The sequence below is a fragment of the Simochromis diagramma genome, unplaced genomic scaffold (assembly GCF_900408965.1).
Source record: "Simochromis diagramma unplaced genomic scaffold, fSimDia1.1 OVJJ01000385.1, whole genome shotgun sequence".
Taxonomy (NCBI): Eukaryota; Metazoa; Chordata; class Actinopteri; order Cichliformes; family Cichlidae; genus Simochromis; species Simochromis diagramma.
Window position 1 is genome coordinate 559038 of NW_024386751.1, and position 18615 is coordinate 577652.

The 18615-nt window shown below is 48.9% G+C and overlaps 2 protein-coding genes across 3 annotated transcripts; both read right to left on the minus strand.

Moving 5' to 3' along the window:
- Window positions 1-934: 934 nt before the first annotated feature.
- ttc19 (tetratricopeptide repeat domain 19) lies at window positions 935-6844 on the minus strand. Of its 2 annotated transcripts, XM_040022924.1 has the most exons (11): window positions 6714-6844; window positions 6216-6348; window positions 5998-6089; window positions 4547-4657; window positions 4425-4463; window positions 3037-3093; window positions 2908-2969; window positions 2733-2827; window positions 2305-2468; window positions 2063-2225; window positions 935-1990 (listed from the first exon to the last, which is right to left on the minus strand). In XM_040022924.1, exons 2-11 carry the CDS (start codon window positions 6271-6273, stop codon window positions 1824-1826), a joined length of 1008 nt encoding a protein of 335 aa, XP_039878858.1. In that variant the 5' UTR covers window positions 6274-6348; window positions 6714-6844; the 3' UTR covers window positions 935-1823. The 2 variants fall into 2 exon arrangements, with proteins under 2 accessions (XP_039878858.1, XP_039878848.1); XM_040022914.1 differs by lacking the exons at window positions 5998-6089; window positions 6216-6348; window positions 6714-6844 and having other exon boundaries at window positions 4547-5254.
- Window positions 6845-9485: 2641 nt separating this feature from the next.
- Window positions 9486-15941, minus strand: LOC120728133 (zinc finger protein 239-like). The gene is made up of 3 exons (XM_040022901.1): window positions 15781-15941; window positions 12132-12273; window positions 9486-11132 (listed from the first exon to the last, which is right to left on the minus strand). The coding sequence occupies exon 3, from the start codon at window positions 10940-10942 to the stop codon at window positions 9794-9796; it is 1149 nt and encodes a 382-aa protein (XP_039878835.1). The 5' UTR covers window positions 10943-11132; window positions 12132-12273; window positions 15781-15941; the 3' UTR covers window positions 9486-9793.
- Between the last annotated feature and the right edge of the window lie 2674 nt (window positions 15942-18615).

The window sequence follows — 18615 nt, forward strand, 5'->3', positions numbered from 1 at the left end:
CATTAAGCGGCAGAGAGGAGGATGTTACAGGAGGACGCTGCTAATAAAGTTACACAATTACACAGTACATTCACGTTTATTATTATATTTACAAAATACCAGTTTTTGTCTTGGTCATTTTATGTGGTTGTATTCATCCACGATACCTTAAAGGCTCCGTGTCTGACATAAACCGGCCTGTGGCGCAACAAAGGTTGGGGACCGCTGCTGTGCAGCATGAGGGTTAATAGGACCGCACTCATATGAATATGATGTGTAAAGTGATTTATTCTTGTACCTTCACGCCGTAGCGGCCCAATTCTTCACCGCAGTGACGAGGTGATCGTTTTCTCCTCGTTTTAATAAATTAAGCCGTTTGGTCTTTGTTCCCCACAACATGTCACCAATTCAAAAACTCTAAATTAGCTGTATGTAAGCGGCATTACATGAAAAACCGCGGGACCCGCGATACAAGCTGGTTTACGGTTATTTAAATAAAAGGAACATGTCTCTGCAGATGCCCAAAGCTTAACAACACGACCGCTACAACAATTAAACTTTTGTACAACCAGATTTTATATACTTACATTTGAAAGTGTTTTCCTCTTCGACCACCATCGTTATCAGAAACAAATCTCCTCTGTGACCCGCAATGAATCCTGGGATATAGTAGGACACGAAGGACACATCGGACCCATCCTTAGAATTCGGGGCAAAGAAGGACGCATTTGTCGCCACATTTAAAGGACTCTTTGAAACCGGGCAGCCTTTGTCGCGCTGCTATGACATCATTGCATACAAACGCGGCCTTTGAAGCATCCGCCCCCTGAATTCAGACACAGCTCACACTGTGGGAGGTCAAAGGTCACAGGTGACATTCATGCTTCTGTGCTACTCAGTCAGACACACACACACACACACACACACACACACAGGCCATTAAGATTCTAATGTGTGTGTGTGTGTGTGTGTGTGTGTGTGTGTGTGTGTGTGTGTGTGTGTGTGTGTGTGCTAATCTGTTGTTTTTGCAGCAGCAGCTGATTCTTGTTTACCGTAATCAGTGAGCTTTTATTCTGACATGTTCTGTAAACAGAAACAGGAAGTTCACCTGCGTCACACTCTGTGGGAACCTGTGCACGCACACACACACATACTTGTTTTTCTGTCTTAGTGAGGACATCTCATTGACATAATGTGCTGCTGTCACCCTGACACTAAAACCACATTTGGAGACTCAAACATGTCTTCAGACTCGTGGAGACGGGCTGTTGGTCCCCTGAGCGCTGACCGAGGACGTGATTGTGGAACAGCCTTATGAATAATGTTCACACTGTCAAAGGTCAAAGGTCACAGGTGACATTCATGTTTCTGTGCTAATCAGTCAGACACACACACATGCGCACTCACACACACGTGTGTGTATTCATAACCTTGTGGGGACAGTTGACATAACCCTAACCATGACCCACCTGTGGCGCTGACACTAAAGCCACATTCTGAGTGTGCAAAAGGCCTTCAGCCCCGCGAGGACCAGTAAAGTTCAAAGAAAAACACGTGACGACCTTTACAGCTTCATAAATATTTATGTCTCCTGCTGACAGGTGAGCTCACAGGTGCAGCTGCAGCTTCAGCACTGATGGGGGAGGGGTGGGCGTGTTCAGGGTCTGGACCTTCGTCCTGGTTCTGATTGGTTCTGGAGCAGATTTCAGTCCCGGCTGGTTTTGGGTGTTTCTCAGCGGGGCAGCAGAACACAGAGCGGGTCCTCGGAGCTACCAATGAGAGGGCAAACACCACAGAAGAAGACGTGGAGTCGAAGGAGGAGGCGCGGTTCTGATGAGCCTGGGTCACTGAGCGGTTGCAGCTGCCTCTTCCTCCTCCTGCGTCTCCTGCCTCCTCCTCTCCTTTACCTCCTTCAGTCCCTCCCGGATCCTGTCCACAGCCTCCTGGTCTGCGGCCTGCCGGGCCAGACCCAGAGCCTCCTGGTAGAACCGCAGTGAGTCATCCAGCCGGCCTGAGGGACAGAACCAGACGGCGTGAGATGGACGGAGTAAGACCCGCCCCCCGATCTCTGTTCCTTGCTCACCTGTGTGCAGCAGGATGCCCGCCATGTTTCCCAGCAGCACGTGGAGGTCCGGGTGTCCGGCTGAGCGGCTCAGTTCCACCGCCCGCCGGACCAGTGCCAGGGCATCGTCATGGTGACCCTGCAGATCCATGATGGTGGCCAGGTCGCTCATCAGCACAAGGGTCTGACAGAGACACGAAGAAGAGTTTAGATACCGACAGACGAGTCTACCTGTAGGCGTGATTACCTGTAGGCGTGATTACCTGTGGGTGTGTCTCTCCCTGCTCCTGGCAGCAGATGTTCAGGGCGTCCTGGTAATCCTGTCCAGCCTGTTTCAGGTGCAGCGTGGACGCTCGGTACCGAGCCCGTGAGTCCAAACACAGCCCGAGCAGGAGGCGGGTCTCCTTCCTAAGAGCCTCCTGCTCCTCTGAGGGCGACACGCAGGTTAGTCACGTGACTTCATGATCACGTTTGAACTCAGCAGCAAGCGTCTGCCTTCGAGTCCCAGCAGAGGGACTAACGAGCCCACCAAACTCTGCAGGATCTGCCGTCCTCCTTCAGCTCATCTGTAACCAGCTGTTAAGCTCCTCCCTCCTTATTTTGATTTTATTCAAAGGCAAAGGGGTTCATGTGACACGTCTCAAAGAGACGGAGGCGACCCGCTCTAACTCCGCCCCCCTGTGCCACTCACCTGTGGGCTCCTCTCCCAGGAGCTCTTTGTGCTTCTCCAGTTTCACCTCCAGAGACTCCATACAGAACCTGAAACCGTGCTCTGCAAGCTCCGCCCTCAAACAAGAAAGCACACAGAGAGTCAGGGAGCTGTGACCTCAGCTTCCTGTCAGCTGACCGGCTGAATTTGCCCTCACTTGTTCTGCTCGGCGTAGATGGTGGCCAGCTTCAGCGACATCTCGATGACGGCATTGTCGTCCTGGAAACAGACAGGAAATCAGGTGGGTTCACCCGCTGAATTTCAGGTGAAACGAACGAGCACTGACCTGCGGAGTTCCTCCCGCCAGCATGAAGCTCATCGCCGCTTTGAAGAGTTTCTCAGCCTGCGAGAAACAGGAGCACAAAGGATGACATCACAGAGGACCCGCCAATAGCAGACAGACCCTTGGCTGCGAAAAAATGTTTCAGATTAACCAGGTCGCTGAGAACGAACGTCGAGAGCGAGCGGAGGAGAAACCGGTCAGCTGTGTGTGAACGCTGAGCTCGTCAGAGCTATCTGGCTTTAATGACGACGTATGAACAAACGACTGTGTTTATTAAGGCTGCTGTGTTTCACGTTTTAAATGTTCTATTTAATCTGAACAAGCCCCTAAAAACAGTCAGTGATCACTGTCGGCCTCTCGGGTTTTATCACCACTGTTCGTTTTAAAGTTGTTTCAAACCTTCCGATGTAGCTGCAGCCCAGCAGCAGTATATGAATGACTAACCTCGTATTGTGGATGGATGATCTCAGTTGTTCTCCTGACTGAAGTTTGGTCCGTTTACAGCATCCTGCCATGCGATTGCATTTGTCTCTAACCACCGAGTGGAAAAGTGTTAGCGCTCATCCTCCAGCTTCACTGTGTTTATGCTAACATAGCTGTGTCGCTAGCGGTCACGCAGCACATCATTATATAGCAGCTAGCCCAACTTCAGCAACCCTGCAAACGTCACTGCTGTTTAGATTTCTGTCTTCATTCATGTTGGAAGTGACAGCAGAGCAGGACGTTTCAGAACATGCTGCATCATGTTTAGGTGGAAACTTCTAATGACGTCAGGATAACGCTCACACAGGGGGACGCTTTCTCCAGGTATACTTCCTGTTTCTGTAAATGGAGGGCAACAACTTCACTTCCTGTTTGATGGCAGGTCCACTGGAGCATTTGGGGGCGTGGCCTACCTGCTGAAGGTCACTGTGGACCCCTCGTACTGTTCAAACAGCACAAACAAAGATGGAGGACAGGTCTGCTGCAGACGTGTCGTACATCAGTATCACCTGACCTGATCTGCAGGTCCAGCGTCTGACCCAGATGGCGTCTCCGGCACCATCACTGAGCCATCGGTGCTAAACGCTGCCCTGATCATCTCCACGCAACTGCCCGACGACAACCATCCTATTCTAAGCATGCGCTGTGACACGGACCGGCCTGAGTCCACCTGACAGAAGCCCAGCATATCCTCTAAAGCACATGCTCACGTTAGAGGCCCCACCTCCAACATGTGACACAAAAACAAACGCTCATGCCCGTTTACAAACTGAACGTTTCTTCAGATTGTTTTTGATCATAACAAACATTGCTGTGACAGTCGATTAGTGTTTGTGTGCTCTGTGATCAGTCCCAGCCTCCACCAGCAGGTGTCACCGTTTCCTCTCTGTGATGGAGCAGATACTCACGCTGTCCAGCTGACCCTGCACGTAGGCCAGGTTCGCCATCTGAGGACACAGGTGAGCGATAAACAGGTAAACAGCTTAGTGTGTGTGTGAGAAGTTCACAGAGGTCAGAGGTCAGATGTTACCAGGCTGTAGGTGTAGATGATGGCCTGGTTGTTGTGCGTCTGATGAGCGAGAACAACGGCCTGATGGAGGAACCCCGAGGCGGCCTGCAGCTGACCCCGATGCACGCTGAGCTGAGACACACACAGAGTTGTCAGTACTGCTGCTGTTACAGAAGAAGACCCACTGACCCCACTGCTCTCACATAGGTGTAACTCTGTGACGGTGGGTTTAAGAGTATTTTTGAACACGGAGATTTTCCATTTTCGTTTTTTTTTAAATCCCGTCCACATGTAAACGCTAAGAACAAAATGTTGGCCAATCAGAAGTCTGGAAGCCTGGGAGGGAAAGAGTAAGCAGGGTTTTGTGACCTCACAGAACTTTAAGTACGTCTGAAAGTTCATGTTCTTCTAGTGACAGATAACTTTATGTTCCTTTCAAGTACCTGCATCAGTTCACATGTTGATAACCAAAGACAGTGTTTTGGTTGGTGCAGACTCGCAGCTGAGGAACGAACAAAGTGCAAACATACATTCAATTAAAAGAAAATACATTTATTCAAAACCAACGTCGGGATTTGGGTTGTGAGAGCGTCTGTGTTGAATTAGGAAGCTATGGTCCACTCGGCCAGAGGACGAACAATCAGTTCCGGGGTCCAGTAACCACCTGTCAAAGACCTGTCCCCTGGCTCACACCTGTCCCCTGGCTCACACCTGTCCCCTGTCACACTCCTGTCCCCTGTCACACTCCTGTCCCCTGGCTCACACCTGTCCCCTGTCACACTCCTGTCCCCTGTCACACTCCTGTCCCCTGGCTCACACCTGTCCCCTGTCACACTCCTGTCCCCTGGCTCACACCTGTTCCCTGGCTCACACCTGTCCTCTGTCACACTCCTGTCCCCTGGCTCACACCTGTCCCCTGGCTCACACCTGTCCCCTGGCTCACTCCTGTCCCCTGTCACACTCCTGTCCCCTGGCTCACACCTGTCCCCTGGCTCACACCTGTCCCCTGTCACACACCTGTCCCCTGGCTCACACCTGTCCCCTGGCTCACACAGACTCAGCCCTCGTTCATAAAGTGCTTTACAAAGCCCAACATCACGGCTAACAGCTGGTTTTTAGCCAAACAGCCACTTCCTGCAGCAGACAGTGAAGTGGACACTTTCTCCTGGTTTATAACAGGAACTCATCGCTGCAGCACTACAGTCTGATGACCACAACCAACCAATCACATGACTCCGCGCTGACGGCAGATGTTGCTGAACATGTTTTTAAACTTTGTTACTTAAACCCAGCGTCACAGACAGAGTTTCATGTCCTCTTTAAGCAGCACTGGTCAGGACACACTATTCTTTAGTATACAGCATCTCACACACACACACACAGCAGTGCTACTGTGTGTGTGTGTGTGTGTGTGTGTGTGTGTGTGTGTGTGTGTGTGTGTGTGTGTGTGTGTGTAGGTGTGTGTGTGGTACCTTGGCTTTCTTTAGCAGCAGAATCATCTCGTCCTCCTTCCTCTGAGCTTCATCGCGTTTGTCTTCTTCACTGCTGCCAAACAGGGAGAAGGCTTCACACACACACACACACACACACACACACACACACACACACGCACACAGGTGTGAGGTCACAGAGGTGACAGGAAGTAGGAACAGGTTATGAAAGCTGATGAAGAACAATGTTTGTGACCAACCATACCGAGCGCTGCCCACAGCACCCCTCCTCCTCCTCCGCTCACAGTTACCCAGCATGCCGAGCAGCGCGAGCCCTCCACAGGCTGTGATGTCACAGCGTTGCTCTGACTTCTGACAGTGTTAATGCTCAGACTGCAGAAGCAAAAGCGAGTAAAAACTTTTAGTTCACATGCACGATATGATATGGTTGCCACGGTTACTGTCACATTACCACGTCGTTACACCTGGTTGACAAGTTCTGGTCGTGTGTGTGTGTGTGGAACAGAGCACAGGTGCAGATGTTACTCCAGCTGTTCTGCTGCTGATGTTTGTTGTTGTCAGAGATTCAAACCAGCAACCTTCCTCTGCCCATCAGCACTGCACCCTGGCTGCAGTGATGCGGACCAGAGAAGCTGTAAAAGCTGCAGATTTTTGAATGGACTCTGGTGTGAGGACGCGGGAGGCTCAAATCGTGTGAAATGTGACCTGACCCTGGTGCGCAGTTTCCGGTCGCTCACCTGTGTGCAGCTCGCGGGTGACGCAGGCTCCACCTGAAACTACCGAACCTGCTCAGAGTCTGCCTGAGGACAGCACGGAGAACACCGGAGGGCCGCCATCTTTACTGTTTACATAACGAGCGGAAGACACGACTCCAGACCCTGCGCCTTCAAAATAAATGCAAAGAATCTCTCCAGTGTCGAATAATTGAAAAAATCGATCAACAAATATCTCCACAAATATCTCAATTTCTTATTGAGATGTTATTAAACAGATACAGTGAAAATAAAATAAAATGACGAGATTTTTAGTCCATTCGTCATTAATTCTCATTTATTTTGAAAGGATAATTTCTAAGCCTCTAACAGGCAAGTTATGAGTTATGCAGTGCTGAAAGGTCAGCACTGCAACCCACACTCAGACCACCTGACCAGGTTTCTGATTGTGAGGCTCCGCCCAGAGTCAGGAGGAGCATTCAACAGCTGTGTGTCTGCGGCGATGAGCTCGCTGCCTGTGATTGGGTGGCTGAAATCAGTGTGTCTGAACTCAAACTGGAAGTCACCTTAAAGCTGAGGTAAAACTGTTGGTCTCACCTTTTATTTTCCAGTTTTACCGCCACTCTGTGGTCACTCAGCATGTGTCAGATGTAACCTCATCAACCAATCAGGGAACAGATGTCCCTAGCAAATGGTGGTTACTGGGGGTCACTGAACAGTTTGCAAACCAGTCTGCAGGCCTGATGTGACTGTGGCGTAAGCCAATCAAAGTGTGTTTAGGGTCAGCAGCAGTCAGAGGGGTTCTCGTTTACACTGACACACTGGAATAAACTGATGATGTAAGACGGTTTCTGTATGCTGATGTCAGTGTGGTTCATGCTCAAAACCAAGGTCAGAGGTCACACAAAGCCGTGAACCTTAGTGACTCTGAACACCAGAGGCGGAGGCAGACATTTGATACACCCGGGGCTTAGCCCTAAAGGGTAGTGTGGGCTCTGCTTTGAGTTTGTTCAAAAAAATAATGACTTCATATAGGGAAAAATATATATCACATGTGCAGGAAACCTTAAACTAGTTTTTTTAATTAAGCAGCAAGGCAGAACAAAGTCGGGGCTGCATCCAGACACGAGGACTAAACCCCAATTCAGCCAGACCCAGAACTGATCCGGAATTAAAACAGTTCAAAATCAGGACTACTGAGGACTTAACCAAGACAGAACCAGAATCAGAACTAGATGATAGCAGCACTAAAAATCATCATAGACCTGCACTACACTTATTTTTTAATTCTACCAAAGTACAATATTTAGATTGAGAAACGTTTATATAATTATTTAGCCTTGTTGTGCAAACAAGCCTGCAAAACTTAATAAATTATAATATAATAATAATAATATATATATTTATTTATTTAGCCGTGGAGGGAAACAACTGAAAATATGAAATAAACACACATGTAAGCTGAGACTCTCTAAAGAAACAGCATTGTTGTTGTTCGGCTTTTCATTTCACCATTTGTTGATTCACTTGAAGAGCAAGTAACGTAATATTGGTCAAGTGATCAGTTTGATATCTTTCGTGATGCACCGTCATATTTACATTATTTGTACAGCTTTGGTACCTGGTCGGACTTCAGCTCTCCTCTGTCTGCCTGGCTGCGTTTCTCCAACAGCGCACTCACAGGCAGCAGCTGCCCCGCCCCGCTTAGTGCCTGAGCTCGGATCATACCAATATCAGGGGGATTCACGCACAGTCGTAAATTCCCACAGTGTGCACTATGTGCTTCGAATATTTTGTGTAGCTTTTATTTTATACAGTTGTCAGCCAGGCATCTAACTATGAAAAAATTACTCCAAAAGACCTGTGACAGGTGACTCTGTCACTAGCTGTCAGGGGGAACAACAAGAGAAGTCACAGGTGAAGCTGCAGGTCAAACTTTATTGGTAATGACATGATGCACACCGCTAAAAACACGGTGTCACCAAGAGCGCAATGCACAAACATCATGGCTGATTCTTTGGAAGCCTGCTGGGTTTGGAGCGCCACGGTCTCAGCAACGCCAACGGTCAGCGCCAACAGTGTTGGGCTGAAACAGAATATATGTACCTGTGTTATGTATTTAAAATACAAACGTGTATCTGGTCTTTTCTAGTTTCATATGTTAGGCTATGCCCTCTCTAATGTCAGCGTCCTGTTAATGTTGGTGGGACCCGGAGCCAGCACAGCAGAGCCAGCAGTGCACGGGCAGGAATGCATTTCTTACTAGGAAAGTCCGAAACCACATTTAAATGAGAGAGGGATGAAATCTGAGCGTGCAATGCAAACTCTGTTTGTCAGCAACCGAGCTGCTCTCAGCGTCAAAGACTCCAACCTAAGAAACATCTGCAAGTACGTTCTGTTTAAAAACTAACATTAGCCGACTGCAGCTAGCTTGTTTTAGCTGTGGTAGCTACCTGGGTCACGTGCCACTTCAGTATCTGTGATGTACTGTTGCTATTACTGAAGGCTACTCACCACCAAGCTAACACTGTTAGCTGGCGTTAGCTGAGGTTAGCAGACAGAAACAAAACATGACTGATACAGTCATATGTTGCAAAAAGTGCAGCCTTACCTAAAGTCCACCTACTGTTACTCATTTATACTAAGATTTAAAACATCTAGTTGATATGGCGAGTAACCTTCAGTAATAAATCACACAGCAATAGGACATTCATGTAGTTAGAAAAAGCATGATAATATGTGAAGTAATCCAAAGTATTCAGAATAGTTACTCTCATTGAGTAACGTAAAGGAAAATGTTACAAAATACATTTTTAGGGCATGTAATCTGTAATCTGTAGTGGGACACATTTTAAAAGTAACCTTCCCAACACTGCGTGCTAACAGTCAGGAGACTAGAGTGGGTTCTCAGCAGCATTCATGTCCATAGAGTCAAAGTTCACGTCAGAACAACACAGTATGGTAGCGCTGCTGCTCTGTGAGATCATTGGTTGGTTGAGGACCACCATGAAGAAGACATGTTGCGGTTGGAGAAGCTCCTGCTGAAGCTCAGGCGGTGATTAACATATAAAACATGTCAGGGTAGTGTTGAAAGGCCCCTCCCCTCACTCAGCGGGCCGGTGGTCGGTGAACCTCTTTAGGTGGTAGCGCAGAACACCTCGGGTCTTGAAGGTCTTGCCGCAGCTGCAGACGTGCGGCCGCTCGCCGGTGTGGTCGAGCTGATGGACACGCAGCATGGAGCTTGTGAAAAAGAACTCGCCACAGGTGATGCAGTAGTGGCTCTTCTCGCCAGTGTGCTTGGAGCGCTGGTGGCTGACCAGCGAGCCAGACGTGATGAAGCTCTGGCCGCAGTCCTGGCAGGTGAAGGGCCGCTCGCCGGTGTGAATCCTCTCGTGCGCCCTCCACGAGTTGTGGTAAGAGAAGGACTTCTGGCAGTACGAGCACTGGTACAGCTTCTCCTTGGTGTGCGTGCGCCGGTGCACCTTCAGGTAGTGAGCGATGGTGAAGCTCTTCCCGCAGTCATTGCAGGTGAACGGCTTCTCGCCCACGTGGAACAGCGTGATGTGGGACCTCAGGTGGGATGACTGCGTGAACCGTTTCCCACAGGTGGTGCAGAGGAAGGGCCGCTCACCGGTGTGGGTCACCATGTGCGCCTTGAGATGGGGCGACTGCGTGAACCGCTTGCCGCACTCGGAGCACTTGTAGGGCTTGAGTCCGGTGTGCGTGCGGTCGTGCAGCTTCAAGCCCTGCAGGCTGGAGAAGCACTTGCCGCACTCAGTGCAGTGGTAGGCCTTCAGATCCTCGTGGGTGCGCTGGTGGCATCGCATGCCGCTCAGCAGCTTGAAGGCTTTGCCGCAGGTGGGGCACTTGTGCGGTTTCCTGTTGGAGTGGGTCACCTGGTGCAGCTTCAGGCTCTGAGGGTTGCTGAAGGTCTTGTTGCACTTGGGGCATGGCAGCAGCTTCCGGCTCTTGTGGGACTTGCGGTGGAAGTTGAAGCCCTGGTAGGATATGAACATCTTATCACAGACGGTGCAGTGGTAGCACTTCTCGCCGCTGTGAAGCTCCAGGTGCTCGCTGAGCTCGTCCTGCTCTCCGAAGCCGTCCCCGCAGAACCAGCACTTAAAGGGTTTGGTGCCCGAGTGCGTCCGGTGGTGGGTCTTCCAGTCCCTCTTCAGAGCAAAGGTCTTGTCGCAGTAGGAGCACTGGTAGGGCGCCGTGCGGTCGTGGACCTGCTGATGGACAACCAGGCTCATCAGGGTCGGGTAGGTCTTGCCGCACTGCCAGCACTCGTTGGGCTTCTGGCCCGGTGGACCCGCAGGTGAGCCTCCAGGTGGGACTTCTTGTAGAAGCCCTTGTTACACTCGTGGCAATACACCATCTTCCTGCCCGTGTTGGTGGCCTGCTGCTGCCGCTGCCTCCGTTCGCTGAGCTCGGGGTGATCACCTGCGGGGAAGCGGAGTTCAAAGGTTAGAGACGAAGAGGAACGGCGACATCCACACAGCCACAGCCAGCAGGCAGTTCATTGATCCTGCCGTCCAGCTGCCGGGTTAACCAGCAGGAAGAGGTTTTCCTCCGATTCTGTTCCCAACACACGGAAGCCCGAGGACATCACGTCTCCTTTGTTAGGAAACAGCCACAAACACACTGCTCTGTCTCAAAGACACAGTGTTTGAGGTTATGGACAAGACAGCAGAGCCGGGTATCATCACTTCTAGAATCGATTTGATTTTGACTCAGAAATGTTGTAATTCTGATCACTTATCAGCACATTCCATATTTTATATCCATGTATACAAACAAAGCTGACAGTGTGAGACTTCATCACAGCAGATGTCTTTGTGTCAAAGTAACTGAGGATAAACATGAAGCAGATTTTCCTGGCCTGGCTTTTTATAGCAGATAACTTTCAAAATAAAACCATGACTCAACATTACCTGATGCTGCAAATTACAGACACAGCTGAGAGTTATTTGACCTTTAACCTCAGATTCTGCTGTTTCTGATAAAATATGTTTATGTTTAAAAACAGATTCAGGATTTAATGAATCGATGTCACTTTTTCAAACTAAAAACCGATTTGAATCAGAAACTCGATCACTGAAACCCAAGTTAGCGGTTCTGCTTTCCTCCTTTCTAAGGGAGTTCTTCCTTCCTACGATCCCTCCTGCTGCTGCGCAGAGTCTAAATAATCTGCAGCTGAAGCAGTAATGCAGAAATCTGAGGCATGGCTGAGTGATGTGGTGGAGATCATCACTGTGACGTCTCTAGTTTCAGCAGCTTGTTTCCCTTCCTGTCACTTTCTTTTTTGCTTCATTCACCTGAATTAAAGGGGAAGTTTCCATCTTAGACATCTGAATGTCTGACCTGACCGGAATAAACGCAATTTGGACTTCTGCTCAGACAAAGCAGCCACAAATATCTGATATTTTAATCATGAATTACCCAAAGACAGGAAGTCCCGCCCCTCCAGCCACACCCTGCAGTCACTCAGCTTGACCGACAACTTCCTGAGGATCGGGTACGAGCGGATCTCCACGTCGCCCTCCGGCTCCGTTTTCACCTGAATGCCGGCGAACTCCTCAACCTGAAAGGAAAGATTTCAGACAGCATGGCACGGGTGAAAACACACGTGACCGCACAAACACACTTCATTCTTATTCAGGGTCACATGACTCTGCAGCAGCTGCAGTGACGGGTGTGACTTCATGAAGGATTTGAACCTTTCAAACACAAACAGACATCTGTAGCTTTAAATTTGAGCACAGCTGTTCTGTTACTGGCCACCAGGGGTCCTCACAGGTCAGCTCACATTAGCAAACAAGCTGCGTCTGTCCACCTGTGACGGTGCACAATCACCTGTGACGGTGCACAATCACCTGTGACACACTAACACGCATGTATGCAATAACTGTGCTGCACAACATGCTGAGTAATGTGCAGAGGGGCTGTAAGGGCGGAGGAGCAGGGCTCATTTCTGTGTCTGTGCTGGACTGTTACTGTGGGTGGGGCTTCATGGAGCTCCACACACAGCAACAGGGAGGTAATGCGTTACTGAAAGCTAACGTAGAAGCTAGTTTAGTTAGCGCTGACATGTCGGATAGGCTGAGGTTAGTTCCTCAGTTTTCAGGCCCCTTCAGTCTGGAGTCAGGAGACAGACTCTGAAGATCCAAACCTTTTTATCCTGCCGCCCCTCCCTGGGCCTGGCTCTGCTGCAGGTTTCTTCCTGGTAATACGGGAGGATTTCATTCCCACTGTCCCATCTGATCGTCGGGGTGTTATTGTAGGGTCTACCTTACAATATGAAGCGCCTTGAAGTGACTGTCGTTGTGATTAACTGCTATGAACATAAAATTGAACTGAATGCAGCCGGGCAAGACGCAATCAGACAAAGCCAGTAATCAGATTACTGCATTATCGAAATGAGGAACACCGGGGGCGGTATCGATCAGGTGGCGTGTGCGACTGTCAGCCTAACTAACCTGCAGTCAGCATGCACTCCTGAGCTCAGCGTCCTCATGGTGCACGTTTTTCTTCCAGTCCATCAAAGATCAACTCACAGCGTTCCTGAGTTTCTCTTGCAGGACTGAAAAATGGCACTGAGCGGACACGGGTGTTTGTGTTCCTGCAGGAACTCTGCGTGGTAACTTACACTGACCGGATTGTAACCTGACACCATGACCTTTACAGAACCTGACGTGCACACCACCGCGACTTGAATAAAAATGTGACGTCATTTCTGGGGTAAAACCGCAAAGGATTGTAGGTACGAGTGGCAAGAGGTACTAGCGCACACAGGCTTTCAATTGAAATCAGTCACACAGCGATAAAAAGAAACACAAAAAATGGCAAGAAGCTGTTGTATTATTAACTGCAATAGCCGGTCGCATGACAGCCACGGGAAGCCGACGGGTAAAGACATCGTTTTTAATCTGATTCCGTCGTGGAAGAGAAATTGTTCAAGTCATGTTTCCGAAGTAACAAAGAGGCGACTGGATTGCAGCAATTCAAAGACCAAATATAACGTCCCAGAACACTCCAGCTCACAGGTTAGTCTGCTCCAAGCATTCCCACAAAGGTCAGTCTGCTGTTGTAGTTAATACGTATTTTATCATAATTGTTGATGTAGGTTACAAATAAGTCTTATATTGATTTGAATTGAATTCGTTGCTGCTTTGTTCACTGTGGCTTTGCGGGCTCATGTTTGTTGTGTTTTGTAGGAAAACCAGCCTACAAAATGCTGGAATGCGATCCAGACTGGGCCCCTCTGTCAGCCTGGGTCAGACCGAGTTTAAAGCTGCTACCACAGCCAGATCTGATCGGTTAAGAGAGAGAGCGAGATCAAAACAGCCACGAAAAGTCTGCATATATGTGCCAAGCAAGCAAGTGATGAATAACTGTTTTCCAGTATGTTGTTTTGATATGTTTTTTTTGTTTTTTGCATTGTTGATTTGTTTTTCACTGAAGCAGCTAATAAAGCACAATTGAATACAATGTTGCCTCTTTCCTGTAAGACTCTATAATAGAACGAAACAATAATGCCAGTAATGAATAAAGACAATAAATTGAATGAATTACGAAACACTCATTTTATTTCTATTGCATCTGAAAATGTTGTGTAACACTACAACCTGAAACGACAAATAGATGCGTTTGCCTGTAACAGCAGCTGTGAGATGGAATCGTCCAAATCACCAAAGTAAACTGGAGCTGGGCTTGTTGCAGGGATCTGACGTTAATAAACGTGAAGTGCATGCACTCACGCTTAGGACCATATCAGTGATTGGAGGTGGAGGACAGAAGGTGATTGGCTGCAGACTTCCATCCCTGCAGGACCTGTACACCTCCAGGACATTGCGGCGTGCAGCTGGGATCTCAGCTGACCCTTCTCACCCTGGACACAGTCTGTTTGACCTGCTCCCCTCAGGCAGGAGGCTCCGGTCCATTCGCACCAGAACCTCTCGCCATAAGAACAGTTTCTTCCCCTCTGCTGTTGGACACATGAACAATAACCATATGACTGTCCCCGCCACTATCACATGACCCTACGCTGTGTCACTGCATCATTCCATGTTTGGCACTGATCACCACCTGCACTAATGTATATATCTTTCTACGTAGCACTCTTAATTCTTATTCTCATGTATATATCTCATGTATATCTCATGCACATATCTTTCTACGTAGCACTTTTAATTCTTATTCTTATTTTTATATCTTTATGACACTATGTTTGCACTGAAGCACCGCAGCAATTTCCTAATGTTGTAAACCTGCTCAACATTTGGCAATAAACCCCTTTCTGATTCTGATTCTGATATAATAATAAATATGTCCATGGGCAACACGCTAACGTCCTTACTCCACTCTGTATGCTGCCGAGTTCTCCTTCGTTTTGTACAGAACTGTTTTGGGGCAAATAAAATGCAAGTAGGGATTAAAACCGCAGAATTAATGATTACCGGTGCTGGAAATGCTAGCGCTTGATGCAGTGTATTGATTTTGCTGCCACTCATACCTACAATGCAATGCGTGAAAGTCACGTGGTCTGTCGACCTGTGGAAGATGGCGGCATAAGGAGAAAAGGACTTTCCAGTTCCAGTTGGGACTCGGACGTCAGCCGTGCCTGATCATGCGTGTTATCTTTTACACGTGTTCAGGTTGTTTCACGCTGTGATGTTTGTCTGTTTCCAGGATCAATAAAGTTTTGTGTTGTTCTCTATAGTGAAAGATTCACGACTCTGATTTAAGGAGGTTAATCTATGAGCCCCTCGCCCCGTAAGCCCCCTGGCTACGGCCCTGTAACATCGATCGCTCATCAATAATCAGTCGAACGAATCCGTGGATCAGTAACCGAGTCTGGACTCCGTTCAGTGTCCGCTGCTCGGACCCGGAGCCCCTCACAGCGGGCCTGGCTCCAGCTGGGACGGTGCTGACAGCAGCCGCAGTGGGAGGCTCGGGTTCGGCTCGGTTTGAGGGATTCCTGACCGGAGTCCAGATCACCGGGGCTAGCCCGGTTAGCTTAGCCGCTCACATGACCGTGTCCGGGGGATCGGCCCGGCTCAGCCCTGCTCGGCTCGGCAGGTGTGCTTACCGGTGCAGCGGGGACGGGCTCCATGGTCCCTCCGGTTCGGTCGCAGGTTCCGGTTCTGACGGTAAAGACGAGCGAGAGTCCGGAGCGGCTAACAGCAGAGCAGCTGCTCCACTTCCGGGGGAAAGGTCAAAGAAAAAAACAAAGAGGAAACAGCGAGTGACCCCACCCCCACCACACTCACACACACACACACGCACACACGTGTGTGTATTTATATCCTCGTGGGGACCTCCCATTGACATAATGCTTTCCCGAACCATGAAAAATGAGCCCAGCTGTAGCCCTGACACCACGTGCTGAGCGTGGAAACGCCCGCAGCCCCGTGGGGTTGCAATCCCAGGTCCCCACCAAGATACAAGGACACAGATACCAACACACACAGACACACACACACAGACACACACACACACACAGACACACACACACAGACACACACACACACACGCACAGACACGCACAGACACACACAGACAAACACACACACACAGACACAGACACACACACAGACACACACACACAGACACACACACACAGACACAGACACACACACAGACACACACACACAGACACACACACGCACAGACACGCACAGACACACACAGACAAACACACACATGCACACACAGACACACACACTCAGATGAACACACACACACTTAAATGCATTTATCAGTAACCGGGCCTCACGGTTCCAGCAGGCTGCAGCAGGGTCACCTTTAGGACGACAGACTGAAGGATCCAGGTGAAGTGAGCGCTGCTGTCACTGCGAGCTGCTGTTTCATCAGCAGCAAAGCTTTCAGGAGCGTGAACACCAGGAAGGCAGCAGGACCACATGCAATCCCAGGTCAGGTCCTGAGAGCCTGCGCTGACCAGCTAGCACCGGTGTTCACGGAGATCTTCAGCCTCACCACATCACTTCTTCACTTCCTGAGGTCTGGAAGCGCTTCTGCTCCCTTAGGGCCAAAATAGAGAAAATGAGGAGGAGCTTCTTCCCTCAGGCTATCCGGGCCCTGAACCAGGTGTAGGACTGGAGGACTGGACTCGCTCATATATCGCATCACTGCACATGGACTCGAACCATAATAATGCACCTCATTACTATACCTTCCACTGCAAGCTGTTTATTTCAAATGTAACTCTAACTCTTAGTTCAGACTTCTTAGGTTAAATTCTTAATTTAAGTAATAATTACTTTACTTTGATGTTCATGTTTTATCTGTTAAGTTACTTTGTTCAGTTCTTCGGTACATTTTTACTGTAGTTTTCTGGTCAGAGATTGCACAGCAGCAATCATTTCACTGCCTCAATATCTATCAGTGAGTGCACGAGGTATGAATACACACATAATATACGAACAGCACACACTCATACACACACTCAGCTGATCTAGTTTATTCCCTCTGTGAGTTTGCTGCTCAGGAAGCTGCTGCTTGTTCATCGTGCTGTTCATATTTCTGTAAATACCAGCCGTGATGCTATTACAGCTAAATGTTCTGCTGTTTGGGAAACAAACAAAGGAGAACAAAGTGTGACGTGTCAGGTATCCGCGAGTACACCCTCCACAGTTTTTCTTATATCTGTTCATAGGACAACACTGAACATATGTGATACAAATACTGTAAAGTAGTGAGAGTACAGCTGGCATAACAGTAACAACGTGCTGTCCACACAGCCATGTCTGAACTGAGCGCACCCTGAGGTTACCTGCAGCTCCGTAGGACAGGCTGCATCCAGCACAGGCCGAGCTGAGGGCCTCACCTGTGAGTGCTGCCAGCACTGCTGCAGAGGTTTGGGGCGGTCAGCTGAAAATCCAAAGTGCAATCAAGTCATCGATCAAACATTGTATAGATATATAAAAGTAATATACGCGTGTTGAATGATTACTGTGATGTAGCTGAGAGGCAGAGCGAGCTCTGTCTCAGTACAAAGCTCCTCTCTGCCTTGAGCTCGGACTCTGGCCTCCGGCCTCATCCTCGCCGGTTCCTCGCACACGGCGCCGCCTCAAAGAACACTGGCGAGTTTAAGCACAGGAGGGGACAGACGTCTTCATATAGGCCTGCGGTTCCCGGCCTCCATACGCTGCTCGACTACAGGAACGCAGCTTTATTAGCACCAGCCCCAAACACAACAGAGGGTCAGAGGTCACCAACAGGTACTGCAGTCTCTGTCATGGCGGCCGTTGCTGGAAACACTCAGTACAGAACAAACAGCTGCAATAATGTGAACATTAACCGCGACAGAGTGTCAGTCAGACGAACAGGCTCCGCCCCTCAGCCTGCTACCATATATATTTATAGTGTCAAAGAACAGTAATTACAGCTTCTACTGATAATCCTCCTGATAAACAGCAGGCGGGTCTCTGTAACCCAGCCTGCAGACTGAGGGAAACATCCTGTGACAGGGCACAGCATCCACGCTAAAGTTCAGAGGTCGCTGTCCAGAATTCAATAAATGTGGAGCAATGAAACAAACCAACAGAGGCTCAGAAGAGTGCAATCAAACAATGAGTTTATTAAAACACACACAGGAGAAGAAGTCTGCAGCATCCACGCTAAAGTTCAGAGGTCGCTCAGCAGGATGACGTATAAGGTGTCTGAAACCCGTGTGATCAGTGTGACAAATATGACCTTTGAATAAAGAAGGAAAACACATTTAATCTTTTTCCATGTTAATACATATTTTTAAATGAATTAAAATGTAATTATTCTGTGATTACAAAGTTAAAGTTGTCTGTTTAATCTGGTTCCATGTCGTGTTGCTGCCACCTAGTGGTGGACTTCAGAGTTGTGCTTGTGCTGCCAGTCTGAGGACTCGTGCCAGGAAAACAGGCTTGGA

Bases quoted from the DNA above. Each gene is read 5' to 3' on its own strand.
- ttc19 (XM_040022914.1), bottom strand. From the start codon at position 4,927: ATGAACTTTCAGACGTACTTAAAGTTCTGTGAGGTCACAAAACCCTGC. The intron at 4,464-4,546 runs GTAACATCTGAC...CTGTGTCCTCAG, and splicing joins TCATCTACACCTACAGCCTG to ATGGCGAACCTGGCCTACGT. The intron at 2,226-2,304 runs GTAATCACGCCT...TGTCTCTGTCAG, and splicing joins AGGGAGAGACACACCCACAG to ACCCTTGTGCTGATGAGCGA.
- LOC120728133 (XM_040022901.1), bottom strand. From the start codon at position 10,942: ATGAGCCTGGTTGTCCATCAGCAGGTCCACGACCGCACGGCGCCCTAC.